Below are 15,314 nucleotides of genomic sequence, written 5' to 3'. Positions count from 1 at the left end.
TTCATTTGCCTTGCCATGCCTCTTCACAAATTACACCTATAGGTCTGAAAGTCTGCTCTTGGCTTAAGGTTGACCTTGCCAGAGTGAATAAATAAATAGTGCACCGGTGTGAGATACTGATTACACATACCTGCAAGTGACATGTAAGGCAACCTATGATGGACCGGAATCCAGAGAAGCACATAAACTTTTAAAAAATTTAAATGTAAAATAATTTTCCATTGAAAGACACTGGATGAGGGCGGATGCTTGCAAAGTACAGTGTAAAATGACCAAATAAAGTAATGTTCCTGGCTGGTGCACGTGCTGGCAGATACATCAATAGAGTTGCACGGGTAAGTTTAAAGCTCAATGTCAAGCTTTGCTAAAAATGAAACCAAAATTTGGAAAGCTGAGATTTAAAACAGAAAATGTTAAAGCGACTCAGCAGCCAGACATCAGTGGGAGGAAAATAGGGTTAATCTGTCAACTTGATGGCCTTGCAGCCAGAAATAGAAGTTAAAAGATGTAAGTGCTTAACCAAGTATAGAGGCAGTGAAATAGAGTGATGAAAGAACACAAAGGAAGGCCTGTGATTTGTTAACTGCTCATTAATTATTCAAAATCATATTGGGCAGCAGGACACTAAACCGATCTTTTTGGTTCATCTTAAAAACTGTAGCCAATAGAAGTATGCATTGGAGCTGCCAATATCAGATGCATTCCTTGGCAATGGGTCAAACACATAGGGCCAAGGGCTCATTCCGCATATTCTTTAATGAAGCAGTTACCTATTAAAAGGCAATGAGGGACCGTGTTACCATCTACTTGTTCTCTATATAGACATGGATTCATCTCTTGTGCATTTCCAGCATTTTCTACCTTTCTTTCATATTGTCAGGATAATTTTGTAACCTTTTAAAATGTAATGCCGCCTGGAAAAGTGTTGAAAGCTGAACCTGTGAATAACTGCAAACAGATACTTGAGCTTCAGGGACCTTGCGGGTTGGAGACCATAGAATCCCTACAGTGCAGAAAGAGGCCATTTGGCCCATCGAGTCTGCACTGACCACAATCCCACCCAGGCCCTATTCCCATAACTCCACTTAGTTACCCTGCTAATCCCCCGGTACTAAGGGGAAATTACTATGGCCAATCAACCCAACACGCACATCTTTGGATTGTGGAAGGAAACTGGAGCACCCGGAGGAAACCCACGCAGACACGGGGAGAATGTGCAAACTCCACACAGAAAATCACCCAAGGCCGGAATTGAACCCGGGTCCCTTGCGCTGTGAGGCAGCAGTGCTAACCACTGCTGCCCCTAAAGGACAAAATGCAAGGGTGTGGGACTAAGCACCAATGCTCTTTCAAAAAAGCCAACACAATGTACAATGGGCCCAATAGTCTCCTGAAGTTCTGTAAGTTTTTGTGATTCTAGTAGGTTTGATGAGCTGGTGTATAAAATATTTCTGGCCTAGACATGGGCGCATTCCCTACCATGACTCCCTGGATACAGCAGCAACAATTCCCGGCCACTGACAAGATAAAAGTCAATACCCACACTTTTCAATAATTTCTTTGCACCGCCGATTTAACCTTCCGCCCATTGGAAAATAGTTCCATCCGACCAGCTCACCCTCCGGTACCTGTTGTGGTTATTCATCCGCTAGGCTCTGGTCACATCCCCCCAAGCTATGATACCGTCTTGGCTTGTTTTTTGTTGATGGAGTAAGTTATTTACCAGAATAATTTGTAATTGTTTTAAAATCGCTTTGCAATTTTGTTTTTTAAGGTAATATTGGAAATCTGTGTGTTACTTACGAAAAGTTCAGCTGCAAAATGAACTTTTCTAACTTGTGCTTGTGTTGGTAAAGTTGACTTTTGCCAGATGTGTGGAAGTTCAAGGTAACTTGGAAGTTTCATGAGCTGTGACAAAGAGTCATCTGGACTCGAAACTCTTTTCTCTCCTTATAGATGGTGTCAGACCTGCTGAGATTTTCCAGCAATTTCTCTTTAGGTTTCATGATGAGCTTACTTGATTACGATTGTTTTTACCTGCTGGCCGGAATGAAATTCAGAAGCCTCTTTCCATTCGTCTAGTGAATGATTTTTCAGTTGGTGTGTAAGAGATATTCCTTCTCTATGCAGTGAACGGATTGGTTTGTTGAATACCCCGGAAGAAAGATGCATGGAATAAAATAATCTTTGGGAAATTACGAATCATCTGAACATGTGCGCAGTTGAAGTTCTCTGGTCTATACAACGGGTTCTAAAACCCTGTAGAATCCAATAGATGTTCTGAACGACCGCGTGAATGAAACCGACCTCTTCCCGTTCAGTTGGCCAAAGAAAATGTTACACATAATTCTGCAGGCGGGGAAAGAAACATTTGACATGAAATTAAACTTATTCAAAACTGGACTAGTCCACCGTTGCTTGGGTCGAAATTCACTCATACTGATTTTAAAAAGTCAGGCATTTCTGATGCATATCACACTGGAAAAATAAACTGAACTCCACAAATGTAAATTGTGTTGCAATGCCCCTCAGCCTTTTATTTTCCCCTTTGTTGACACATCTGCCCAGGACCGTTCATTAAAAACATTGATGTTTTCAATCCTCCATGTAACTAACAAGTAATTAGAACGACAATTGGACATCAAGGTTGTAAATGGTTTAAGAATTCCGTATTTCATTTAATTCCATAATCTCTACCAGACCTAATCACCAAAATCTCGCTCGCTATAAACTACAATCTTTCAATTTGTTCTTGAAAAGTAGCCAATTTTAAAGATTTATTCTTCACTCTGCGAACACTCAGAATTTTATATATTGTTTTTTTAAAATGGTCATCCCTTAACATTTTTCCAGTGTGGATGTTCGACTTCGACTAAGTATGGTAAGAAGCTAAATGGTAAACTTTAACTGAGTTTCAGCGGCAGAAGCCCATATTTTAAAAAAAACTGGTTCAGGGTCACAGCGGTGTGACAGGCGTGAAGGAGCTGGACAGGGGTAGGTCATTATTACTGCCCTTCTTCCACGGCTAATCATCCTGAAGCCTTCTGCCCCTGCCCCGCCAGTAATGTAAAAGGGCATGTTGAAATCATTCTGAGGAACTTCCTTTCTCTTCACCCGCATACTCACAGATACTTGGGTATGTTGAAATGGTTTTCTGCATCTTCCTAGACTGGATAGATATCCATCTCTGTCTGTGGCCTACGCGAATCAGATGGAGGCGCGTTCCATTAGATAGTGTGAATCCAATGCAGATGTGTTCGAATCTAATATACTGGGTTAAACTGTCCAGCGACAAATATCGCCTCTTCTTTTGAATGGACCTGCCTTATATTAAGCTGATCTTTCTCCATACTCAAGCTGTGACTATAACACTACCCTCTCCTTTCCTTCTCCCCTATGCACTCTATGAACGGTATGCTTTGTTTGTATAGTGCGCAAGAAACAATACTTTTCACTGTATGCCAATACATGTGACAATAATAAATCAAATCAAATCAAAATGGGTGTATAATTGATACATCTTCACTAGGATGTACACCTCGCCTGCCACTGTTCGAGAATAATACAAATCCTTTGTCATTTCTCGCTCTTGTTTCCAAATGTTTGCAACGCCTGCGGCAACTTTTAATGAAAAATGTGAAACATCCTATTTTATTCTGAAATAATAAAAAGAAAATCAGTGGGGAATATTGAATGTGTGTGTGAGTCGCTTTAATCTCTGCGTTTCGAGAGGAATATATTCCAGCTGAACCGGCGTGTGCGGATTTGAATTCAGAAGATGTTCTGGGTTGTGGCGGGTTTTATTTTGAATGAAAGATTTAGAATTTAAAGGAAAAAAAACCCCTGGGGATATTACCCAGCATCGATAGTAACCATGGCGACCCTCCTGATAGGTGTATCTGCGCGGAGCTTGATGGGTAGCTCGTTGGCTGCTCCTTGCCATCGATTTTGTTACATTTTCATCCAAGGATGATGCAAAGTTTCAACTCAGATCCCCCCCCCCCTCAATCACCTCCCCCCCCCCCCCCCCCCCCGCCCACCCCTGTTCCCCTCGCCCCATTCTGGCTATGGACAGAATACACATCCCGCCAGCTTTATGACTCCAATACAAAGTCCTGATTCCTCTCCCTGTATAGCATCTTTCACCATAAGAGAGGCGGCGCTTCTAAACAGCATTCCGTGCTCACTACATCATCAAAGTTTCACCGTTTATAAGTAAACAAAAAGATAGCAGTGCTCAGAATTAGATCTCTTGTTGATTTGTGTACCAGCCGTGTTGGTGGGACTGGCGAGAGCCGCAGTGATTCAGATCTCAGCTGTGGTGAGTTCACTAAGTGGCGATTATCTATTTTTAAAAAATATATATAAACGACAGCCCTTGGATTGAGGCAGACGGGTGTCATCAGAAATACGCCGATCGTCAACAAAGAAGGTTAGTGGACCTAATACGGGTGGATTTGGAGGTTTCTTATTCATACAAGAGTCTGGATTCATCAATAACATTTCACTCTCTTCCTCTCCCTTTTTCATTTTGTCTTTGGAAGCACTTCTACCCCCACGCCCCCGCCCCCGCCGGCACCCATTCCCCTTGTAAATGCTCCCGAGGCCATTCCACAGAATACCGACTGCCCCAACACAACGAAATTAAACAGCTCCAATCCCCAGGCCATTGGCCACCCAGTGTTCAGAATTGGATATCTATTGAGTTGAGTACCAAAGGGACTCAAAGTGCTCTGGTTTGTATGAGGCTGCCGAAAATGGCAGAACGGGTTTCAGAAGCACCAGATTCAATGACCATTACTTCCTTTCTTTTTAACTCAGTAGACGTTGGGGGTGGTGGTGGGGGGGGGGGGGGTTGCTATTCAGATGGGGGGAGCTTTATATCATATATATTTCATGATAAACATGTTGACCGTATACACTGGATCCGTATTCCACTCGAATAGATAGAAATTCAAGTTGCTATAACGCCTTCACTGATTCCCCCCAAACCCGTTCGACAGCCAAATGAAGTATGTACTTTCAAAACAAATGTAGGCACTATATAAATGCAGCAACTCTTGATGCAATTACTGATGTCCAGCTGGGCACAAAGACCTGAATGCTCGGAATCTGAAAACGTGAGTCGGTCGCTCAAAATGCAGTTGAGAAAGCAATCCTCCTCCTTTGATGAAGCAGGAAGCCCATTCAGCCGCCGACTGGCGCGTTGCACATTCCTTCTCAATATATATATATATATTTCCCCCCTGGGAAAATTCAGGGCCAATCGACATACAATCTGCAACCATTTATAATCGCTAAATGAGACGATATCGTCCTACCCGTGTCCATTCCTTTCAAAACTTTATTCAATATGTTTTTTTTTGCTTTAGAAAATAAATGGATATTGTCATTATTTGAACCGAATAGCTGTCACACCATTCTACAATCGAAAGGTTATTTTTTTAAAACATGGGAGGGTGTTTAATAATTAAAGTAAATAGGCTTCTAGAATGATTTAATAGGTTTATCAAAACATAAAATAAAATTTATGAAACAAAATTCATTCCATTTCTTTTGTGCTGTTTTGATGTGGCAGGACAGATGTGTCATTTCATTGCTAATATCCGCGTTTCGCTCACTCTCACGCTCGTTCTTTTTCTCTCTCTCTCAATAACACACACGCCAAACTAAGAAAATGTGAGCACTGCAATGCTCGATCGTACAGTCGGCTCCAGTTAACTGAATAAGCGAAAGGAAGTTGGTGGGGAGGTTTTATTTATCTGCAAAATCAGTTTTTTTTTGGAGGGGGGGGGAATTGCCTTAAATTTCCTCCGTGAATATTTGATTATCCTTGCCAATGTCTGAAAACAATACAACTGCCATGAAGTAGAAAAAAGATGGAGCGATTGGAATCAGGAACAATGTGCCCAACCCATTGTCTATCGACAGCTCTGGAATTTGCTGCTATCATTCCAGTCACTTCAGCAGAACATTTGCAGCAATAAGAGTTTTCAATCCAGTTATTCCGAATTGCATTCCATACATATCTCACTCAAAGTAAACCCATTCATATAAACTGACTGAATCTACCCCCCATTGTGGCTGCAACTCCAGCAGTCGAAGGAATTCCAGAATCTAGACTTCATATATCCAGTGACCGAAATGTAAACGTAAAAACAGAACCTGACTCAGGAAGGTTGGAATGATAAGGGATGCTCCAATGAGTAGCGTTTCTAGTGGCAGTTGAGAAAAAAGTGGCTCCCAATATTGGAAAGTTTCCGCCCAAGTTCAGGACTCGACAACAAGAGGTTGGTGACCTCTGAACATTCTGGGAGAATTTCTCTCCCGGGGCTGGGGGGGTGAACTCTGAAGAGGACCGGCTATTTCTCTGCAAATTGAAATCAGAAACTTGTAGTTTCGCAACCATGGCTCATGAATTAATGTCAAAACCAAAATTAGTGAAATAAGGTTGCCTATTCCACTCGTTTGAAGTGTTGCACTGAACCATGTTACCACAGATCCCGAAGCTGGAGTTAGAGAACATAAACTACTCTTTAGGCCACGCCAAGTCCCAGGAAGGTTTCTAAAAAATTGTTCTCTATATAATGCACACATGCCTCAAGTTTTTCGACTGTTTTACCGGTCTGATACACACTGTCACATTCGAGAGAGAGAGAGAAAAAAACTCTCCTCAAGTCATTCAGAAGAAAGTTGCTCGTTTTGCACCATCCAACGTTTGGCTCTCCCGGATCTGGTCAACTTCAATTGGCCACAGCACCGTCCATCTGAATGAGATCGAAAAGTCATTCGAGATCACTCTGTCACAATGAATACAATGTTCCCCCTTTTAACAATTGCGACTAATGAGATTGGCTTTAAGGCAATTTGTTGAAAAAATATACAGGATTCAGAGAGAAAAAAAAGTACGCCCGATCTCTCAGTAAACACAAATTGTATCGTGCTCTCTCCAATGTTCCTTCATTTAAGAGGAATCGACTGTACTCGACATCTGTAAGTGGAGGGAATGAACGGCGTCTGGGACTCCAATCCGGAGGTGTGTTCCGCCCCTTTCCGTTTACAAATCTGTGTAGGGAATACAAATGTTTCTGACAATAACCATATTGCTAAACAGAATATATATATTACATTTAATAAACGCCGCAGCAGCCAGTTGGATGTTGCCCGCGCTGTGTTTAATATACAGGCCAGTCCCCCTTTTAGTTTTGTTGGTTGCTTTGACATTCAGTTTGGTCCACCTCTCTCTCAGCAGGAAGCCGGAGCTGCCGAGCCGTTAACAGTCACTTTTCGGCCTCTGCCGACAGATGGAGGCATCTGGTGACAGTTTGTGTTGCCGTTCACGATGGAGGCAGTTGCAACTGGATACTGAGGGTTGGGAGACAGTGCCGGCGTGCTGGGGCTTGGCAGTGAAGAAGACGTGGAAGGGACGGCGGCGGGGCTGCCCTTCTCGCTGACTGAGTCACTCTCCGAGTTTATGCTGGTGTTAGCGAAGTCCTCGCTCGGGTGACTGAGTTTTAACCGTTTGCAGGCAGGCTGAACCTTGTACTTCAGGGGCAAAGGGCCGTTCTGCAAAGGAGTCACAGAAGATAAACATTAAGGTGCATGCGGTTTGTAGGCAACCAAACACTGGAAATAACATGGAATGCAACTCTTGGAATGTCGTCCCCTGAATTAGTATTTCCCGAGACATCAACAATTCGGAAGTCTACCGCTCAGTAACCCTCCCCCCACCCCGTCCCTCCTCGCAAATAAAAGCCAACATATTTTAAAACATTGAATCATAGAATCCCTGCAGTGCAGAAGGAGGCCATTTGACTCATCGAGTCTGCATCGACAACAATCCCACGCAGGCCCCATTCCCGTAACCCCATGCATTTTAACCTGCTAATCCCCCTGACACTATGGGGCAATTTAGCATGGCCAATCCACCTAACCTACAGATCTTTGGACACTAAGAGGCAATTTAGCATGGCCAATCCACCTAACCTACACATCTTTGGACACTAAGAGGCAATTTAGCATGGCCAATCCACCTAACCTACACATCTTTGGACACTAAGGGGCAATTTAGCATGGCCAATTCACCAAATCTGCTCATCTTTGGAGTGTGGGAAGAAACTGGCGCACCCGGAGGAAACCCACGCAGACACGGGGAGAATGTGCAAACTCCACACAGACAGTGACCCGTGGCCGGAAATGAACCCGGGTCCCTGGCCCTGTGAGGCAGCAGTGCTAACCACTGCGTCGCCATTACTTCGAACTAATCTCATCTTCTCCCCATATGTTTTCAACTCCGCTGTGTCATTCACCATGAGCCTTGGGTTTTCCCATCAAACATCCAGTGTTGCTGTCGTATTAAAAAGACCAATTCTCACACCCAGCCCCTCATTAATCTCACAGCCTTCTGTGCCCAAACAGAGAAACCTTTTCCCAAGCGCTGTAGGGCTATCAAGTAGTTACAATAAAAACACACGAGTTTTCACTTACTCCTAAATTAACTAATGAACTTTGAACGGGTGGGACACCGTTTTTGAAAAAAATAAACCTCAATGAAGAGACAAGGGAGTGCAAAGGGCCAAATATGATTATTTCTGCAATTTTATCCCTCCACATGCCCCTGTGAGTGCTTGTGTGTGTGTTTGACTTCTAAATATTGAGGGCGGCGTGGTTACAATTGTCTGGGCACCTTCTACATGTGGTGAAATCTGGAAATTAATTAGATTCGGGGTTTGGAGCTAACTGATTGAAGCAAACGGAGGGCAGATAAATATGTTTTCATTTATTGCAGCGGTCAACGCGAGAGGCAAAGTGGGAAAATATACTCCTATTGTATTGCACCCATGTTGATAATTAAACTACAAGCTGGGTTCGTGTAATGTTAAACATTTGCATTGACAGTCAGAACAGCTGGCCAGTATATATTACAAGTCGGGCAACCAATCCAGAACAGTGAGTCTTTTCCAACATATGTAAAATTAGGATTTCACATCTGCAAAAGATTTGTATCTTCTCTTGGATTTAAGGTAGTTTGGTTGGGGCAGAATCTGGAAATATGAGAATGCCTGTTTGACATTTGGATAGTCTTTTCAACAAATATATATAAGTTCAGGTGACGCATGCACCTGCACCTCTTGAATTGGCTCCGCACCAGATAGCTGGCCCCGCAGAGAGCAGCCAATGAAATGAATAGATTACTGTCGATTACCTCAGTGCTCACTATACACGCAACCAGTTTTATACAGAAAAAAAGACAAATGATAGACATTGGCACTCAGGTATCATGGTGCGGATTAGAATGTTCTTATATCTGTGTTCTCAACCTGGCCACGGGCCCAGGCCTTGCTGTTCTCAAAAAACAACTCCTTTCCAATCAATAGGGACTGCAATATCGCCTTGTTCACGCTTGGGTGGACAGCTGAAATCTGGTTGGCTGTTTTCCCTGCCTCTCAGATCACCCGAGGATTACCTGAAACAGGCGCCGCGGGGAAATGCACAGAATCCAGCATTCATTACAAAGAGGGATTCATATCTGTGAGGTCGCAGCCAATGTTCCGCCAATGTATGAAATCGCAGCAACGTTCTTTAACAAGTACACGAATTCATAGAATCATAGAAACCCTACAGTGCAGAAGGAGGCCATTCGGCCCATCGAGTCTGCACCGACCACAATCCCACCCAGGCCCTACCTATCCCCACATATTTACCCGCTAATCCCTCTAACCTACGCATCCCAGGACTCTAAGGGGCAATTTTTAACCTGGCCAATCAACCTAACCTGCACATCTTTGGACTGTGGGAGGAAACCGGAGCACCCGGAGGAAACCCACGCAGACACGAGGAGCATGTGCAAACTCCACACAGACAGTGACCCGAGCCGGGAATCGAACCCGGGACCCTGGAGCTGTGAAGCAGCAGTGCTAACCACTGTGCTACCGTGCCGCCGTGAATTAAACTCCACCCATCCGTTCTCCCTAATTGCTTACATGCAGCACACCTGCACATACACAGGTGTACATATAAATACCGACAATGAACGTTAACACAACTATCATATACACACACGAGTGAGTACTAACACAACTTCACCTGAATCTATGATGCACAAACCCATAATAAAATGTTTCATTACCCGTCTCCATGTGTAGATATATGCTATATCCATAAGTGTGTAGTAATCTTTGAGCGGTTCGTCTTCATACATGACGTCAATCTAGAATCAAAACAGACAGATTTCAGCAAAGGTAAGAAACGGAAAACAATTCAAAAACATTTTTAAGACGCAAACTTACTCGGAAATTGCTGGGAATATCCATTTTATTCCGTAGAAATTTCCCCAAGTGCATCACCGTCATTGCGGCGGGACACCGCAGGTACCGTACACTGTTGGCCTAGGGGAGAGGGAACAGGAAACACGAATTGATGAATGTCTGGATGAGATAATGTCACCGGCTGACTGTGCCCTCCGCCATTGAGGTGCGACTTTCAAGGCAAATCAAAAACTATTTTTTTTAACCACATAATTTTCGAGTCTTCTGACCATAGACAGTCTGAAGTTTAACAACACCAGGTTAGACAGTCTGACAGCCGCGAAAAATACCGAGCTCGTTATTGGATCATTCTGGCCAGGTTTGCTAAATTTGTAATCGCGGCGTAAGCAGCTTTACTTTTGAGTGCACGGTAGCTATGAATAAAGATATCCATTATTGTTCAGCGCTTTGCTCAGCCAACCGAGCTCACTGCAACAGCTGTCAAAGGTCAACAGTATCACACCTTCACTCAGGGCACCAGCGACTTCGCACTGGGAGTTACTGAAATGCTAATTAAAGCATGTTCTTTCCAAGACTGGGGTGGAAATGAGAGGGGGGAATGTACCCCACACACACAGCATTTTCAAAAGGAGACACTGCACAAGACCCCAAAGCAAATGAAAAGCAATTTGGATGATTGTATGGTCAACAACTGAGCAAACAGCACATCTTCGAACCTCTCTCCCGGCTGCTCTCACTGTTGCTCGGATGACTGTGAAGTCAAACTGTTCTGACATTAGCGAATGTGCGCTTCAGATAGTAACAGTAATCTGAGATAGTACCTTGCTTACAACACAATAAACGGCTGTGCCTAATGTTTTATCTGGGGATATAACTAGTGCCTTGTAGGGGTATAGCCGGACAATGATGATAGGAGGAATTGTATGGTATCGCATCTATGATGTGGAATCGTCGGCGTTGGGCTGGGGTAGGCACAGTAAGTAGTCTCACAACACCAGGCTAACACCTCACCTGATGAAGGAACGGCGCTCCGAAAGCTCGTGCTACCAAATAAACCTGTTGGACTTTAACCTGGTGTTGTGAGATTACTCACGCATCTATGCAATAAATGGACAGCCTGTACTTCCGCAAAGGAGCAGGGTTCCCGCTGCCTCGGAAAAGCAGCCAGCACAGTCAAGGACCCCACGCACCCCGGACATTCTCTCTTCCACCTTCTTCCGTCGGGAAAAAGGTACAAAAGTCTGAGCTCACGTACCAACAGACTCAGAACAGCTTCTTCCCTGCTGCCATTAGACTTTTGAATGGACCTACCTTGCATTAAGTTGATCTCACCCTAGCTCTGGCTGTAACACTACATTCTGCACCCTCTCTATGTACGGTATGCTTTGTCTGTATAGTGCGCAAGATACAATACTTTTCACTGTATATTAATACATGTGACAATAATAAATCCAATCACATCAGGTAACCTGAAGGGAAGACGCGTGCTCCAAATATACAGGCACTTTCTAGAACTTCACTGCCTTGTTATGATGAGGAAAGCTACAATGTTAATTTGAAGGACCGAATTTGAGTTACGTTCAACCGCCAAAGGGGATTGCCTTTTTATTAAAGAAGAACAAGAAAATAATAGACTGGAGGCCAAGGATCGATTCAGTGTTTCGCTACATTGAACATTACAACTAGAATACTGGAGAAACAGTTAAAGCGCTGGTCACAGTGTCTGGTGACTCCAGCCCATAAAATAACCCTCAAAAGACTCAATGTGGTTCTTACAAAAATGCCTCATAGCCTCTTAACAACTCAATCTAGCCATTATTTTCAAAGCGAAGTTTGAATCTGTCATGCAGGAGACACTGTGTCTCAGGCCTAGCCAAGAATTCATCACATCTGTTTAAATTATGCATTATCGATTGAAAATGGACAATAACATTCCCATATTGGCCCAACCCTAAACTTTCTTAAGTATTTTCGTCATCGTTTATTGTTTAACTGTGTAAAGTAAGCTTCTTTGTCGTTCAATTCCTAAGCTCAACTCCAAATAGATAGGAGATATTTGGGTAAATGGCTGAAGGCGTGTGGTCCGTGGGGGAGAGGGTGATATCAGGATTATGGGGGAATGGGCACGGGAGTGGGACTAACGGGATGGCTCTTTCAAAGAGCTATGATGGCCACGATGGGCCAAACGGCTTCCCTCCGTGCTCGAAGGTTCTATTATTTAGATGCTATTAATCAAATTAGCAGTCATGACCTTCTGACCTAATATTTAAAACCACGACCGTTAAAATAACTTCCCGGTCCTCGATTCATAGTTTAGACACTGACAACCGGATGTGAGTTTGGGAATAGTTTACATGCTGCGGAAGCATTCAGTTTATTTTCTATTGGACGGACTGGTACCCCGGAAGTAAAAGAGATTTGACTAAATACAATTGAGAAGATTAATCCGAGCAAGGAGTTCAAATACACAGAACAATAAATGTTTGACGTTAATAATGACACCCACAGCACACTGGGCAATGCTAATAACAGTTATATTTTGCTATTTCATTCAAATTCAGATGCTGATAAGGAAATTACCTTGTCTGTGTCTTCAGTCTGTGGGACCTCTTTCTTTTCTGATCTAAGACAAAATAAATTGGAACAGTTTGGGTTAACTATTCTTTTCAACAAAACAGTTACAGATTTCACAAAAACCCCATTGTCGGTTAAGCGTTTTGGAAAGGGACGGTACTGCTGCCAAGTGTGAAAGAAATCCAAGTGAATTATTTAATTAATAACAAGGCCAAACAGTCGTTTCCTTTCATTCCAATGTATCATCATAGAATTCACACAGTGCAGAAGAGGCCATTCGGGCCATCCAGTCTGCACCGACTGTCTGACAGAATATTTTACTCAGGCCCTCTCCCCCACTCTATCCCCGTAATTTCCCATGGCTAATCCATCTAACCTGCACATCTTTGGACTGCGGGAGGAAACCGAACACCCAGAGGAAACCCACACAGACACGGGGAGAACGTGCAAACTCCACACAGACAGTGACCCAAGGCCAGAATTGAACCCTGATCCCTGACGCTGTGAGGCAGCAATGCTAACCACTGTACCACCGAGAACTTTCACGTGGTTTATGGAATCACATATTCAGTTACAGTAACTTTGTCATTCCCTATAATAGTAACTGGAATATTTTACAGTTTTCAGAGGTTCAGCTCTTCAGAAAGCATGGAGCAAATGAAATGGAATTTGTTAATTTGGGTAGAACCCCAATTGCAATTGTTCAATGTACTTAATCTCCAATATCCTGTTTTCAGTAAACTTCCTGGTGAATTAAGGAGAAAATCACAAAATTAAAAAAAACTCTTCGTGGAAAGCTAAGAGTCCTTGGGCTGGTTTCGTGAGGGATCACTAAGTAAATAGTGATCAGTAATTTATAAAGGAAGCTAGTGACTGGAATAGCGAGTATAATGGATACAAATCCATTCACCAAGTTCTTGCAATTCACTTTCAATGGTTCCCGACACCTAAAAGTAATTAAATGTGACATGACTTGTAAAAGTATGCATTGGTGTTACGATACTGTTTAATTTGTGGATATTTGAAGATGGACTGATTCAGGTGAATGTAGAAGATGCCAAGGCACCAGCTAAGGAAGAGTTCTACCCCACACCCTCTCCAATATTCGGCCTTCAACCAACCCAGATTGAACTAGTCATTGTCAGGTTGCTGTTGGAAGAATATTGTTGAATGTAAATTCATGGGTTTCTCAATGTTATAACAATGACCACCCCTTCAAAACTACTCCATTAGCATTGTCCTGAGGCAGGTGAAGGTGCTATGTAAATACAGGTTCTTTTCTTTCGACTGGATTACCCTGAAGGGGGTTCTTATACAAACTTGACACCGGAGCAGACTGGTACAAATGCAGCAGCTCCAATTATACAACATTAGAAAAATGTTGGGAGTATAGGATGGACCAATTATTATCTGAAAGAGGCGTGTGGTTCCCGCCAACGCACGACACCACAAGACCCAGTGCCCTTCCATTTTAAACAAGGGAAAATCGCAAGCAGCTTGCTCAAGCTAATGGATTCGAAGTGACCAGTGCAGCTAAAATAAACAAAAATGGGTATTTTAACAGTATCTTCTACAGTAACTTCATTGCAGTGTTAATGTAAGCCTTGCTTGTGACTAATAAATAAACTTTAAACTTTAAATCAGATATCCCATAACATCAGCATGTTTTGTCTTTATTCCAGTATTTGTGTTTTAACTCTTTTCCTGTCATTTATAGCAGTGTCACTCTACCCAAGGTGCTGTTGGTCCCCAGTTACCCCGTTCAAGAGCATCAGCGCCATAATAATTAAATGAGAAAATCTCAGCAGGTCTGGCAGCATCTGTATGGAGAGAAAAGAGCTGACGTTTCAAGTCCAGGTGACCCTTTGTCAAAAAACATCAGCTCTTTTCTCTCCTTACAGATGCTGCCAGACCTGCTGAGATTTCCCAGCATTTTCTCTTTCAGTTTCAGATTCCAGCATCCGCAGTAATTTGCTTTTATAATTAAATGAGTTTTTATTTCTGTAAATTTCAGTAGAAAGCTATGCAAATTGTTACCGCTGTTAATCCAGAAGATAATACTTCATCACAGAATCCCTACAGTACAGAAGGAGGCTATTCAGCCCATCGAGTCTGTACCAACCACAATCCCCACCCAGGCCCTATTCCCAAAACCCCACACATTTACCATGGCTAATCCCCATGACTCTGGGGTCAGTTTAGCATGGCCAATCCACCTAACCTGCACATCTTTGGATTCTATGAGGATTTTTATGATACCTAATCCGGAAGATGATACTTGAAGACCGTTCGAACTGAAGGGACAAAAAATACAATTCAACTTACTTGTTGCCCTCGTAAAATTCTAAAGACAAACTAATGATTTCATCGTCTGTAATAATTCTTTTCTCTTCTTCTGTAACTTCCCCGCGGTCTTCGTTTGAACCATTTGTGACTGTGGGGAGGGAGGAAAAACACGGTCTCAATGATATA

The 15,314-nt window shown here is 43.0% G+C and overlaps 1 protein-coding gene across 1 annotated transcript in view; it reads right to left on the bottom strand.

Moving 5' to 3' along the window:
• Positions 1 to 5,326: 5,326 nt before the first annotated feature.
• The window catches only part of LOC144500758 (polycomb complex protein BMI-1-like), a 28,679-nt gene continuing 18,691 nt past the window's right edge, over positions 5,327 to 15,314 (bottom strand). The window contains exons 6-10 of the mRNA XM_078224160.1: positions 15,168 to 15,276; positions 12,849 to 12,891; positions 10,290 to 10,388; positions 10,130 to 10,210; positions 5,327 to 7,566 (exon numbers count right to left, since the gene is read on the bottom strand). Coding sequence (XP_078080286.1) covers positions 7,246 to 7,566; positions 10,130 to 10,210; positions 10,290 to 10,388; positions 12,849 to 12,891; positions 15,168 to 15,276 — 653 coding nt within the window. The 3' untranslated portion in view covers positions 5,327 to 7,245. The remainder of the gene's footprint in view (positions 7,567 to 10,129; positions 10,211 to 10,289; positions 10,389 to 12,848; positions 12,892 to 15,167; positions 15,277 to 15,314) is intronic.

Source organism: Mustelus asterias, chromosome 11, assembly GCF_964213995.1.
Source record: "Mustelus asterias chromosome 11, sMusAst1.hap1.1, whole genome shotgun sequence".
NCBI lineage: Eukaryota > Metazoa > Chordata > Chondrichthyes > Carcharhiniformes > Triakidae > Mustelus > Mustelus asterias.
This window is presented reverse-complemented; position numbering and strand designations above follow the sequence as displayed.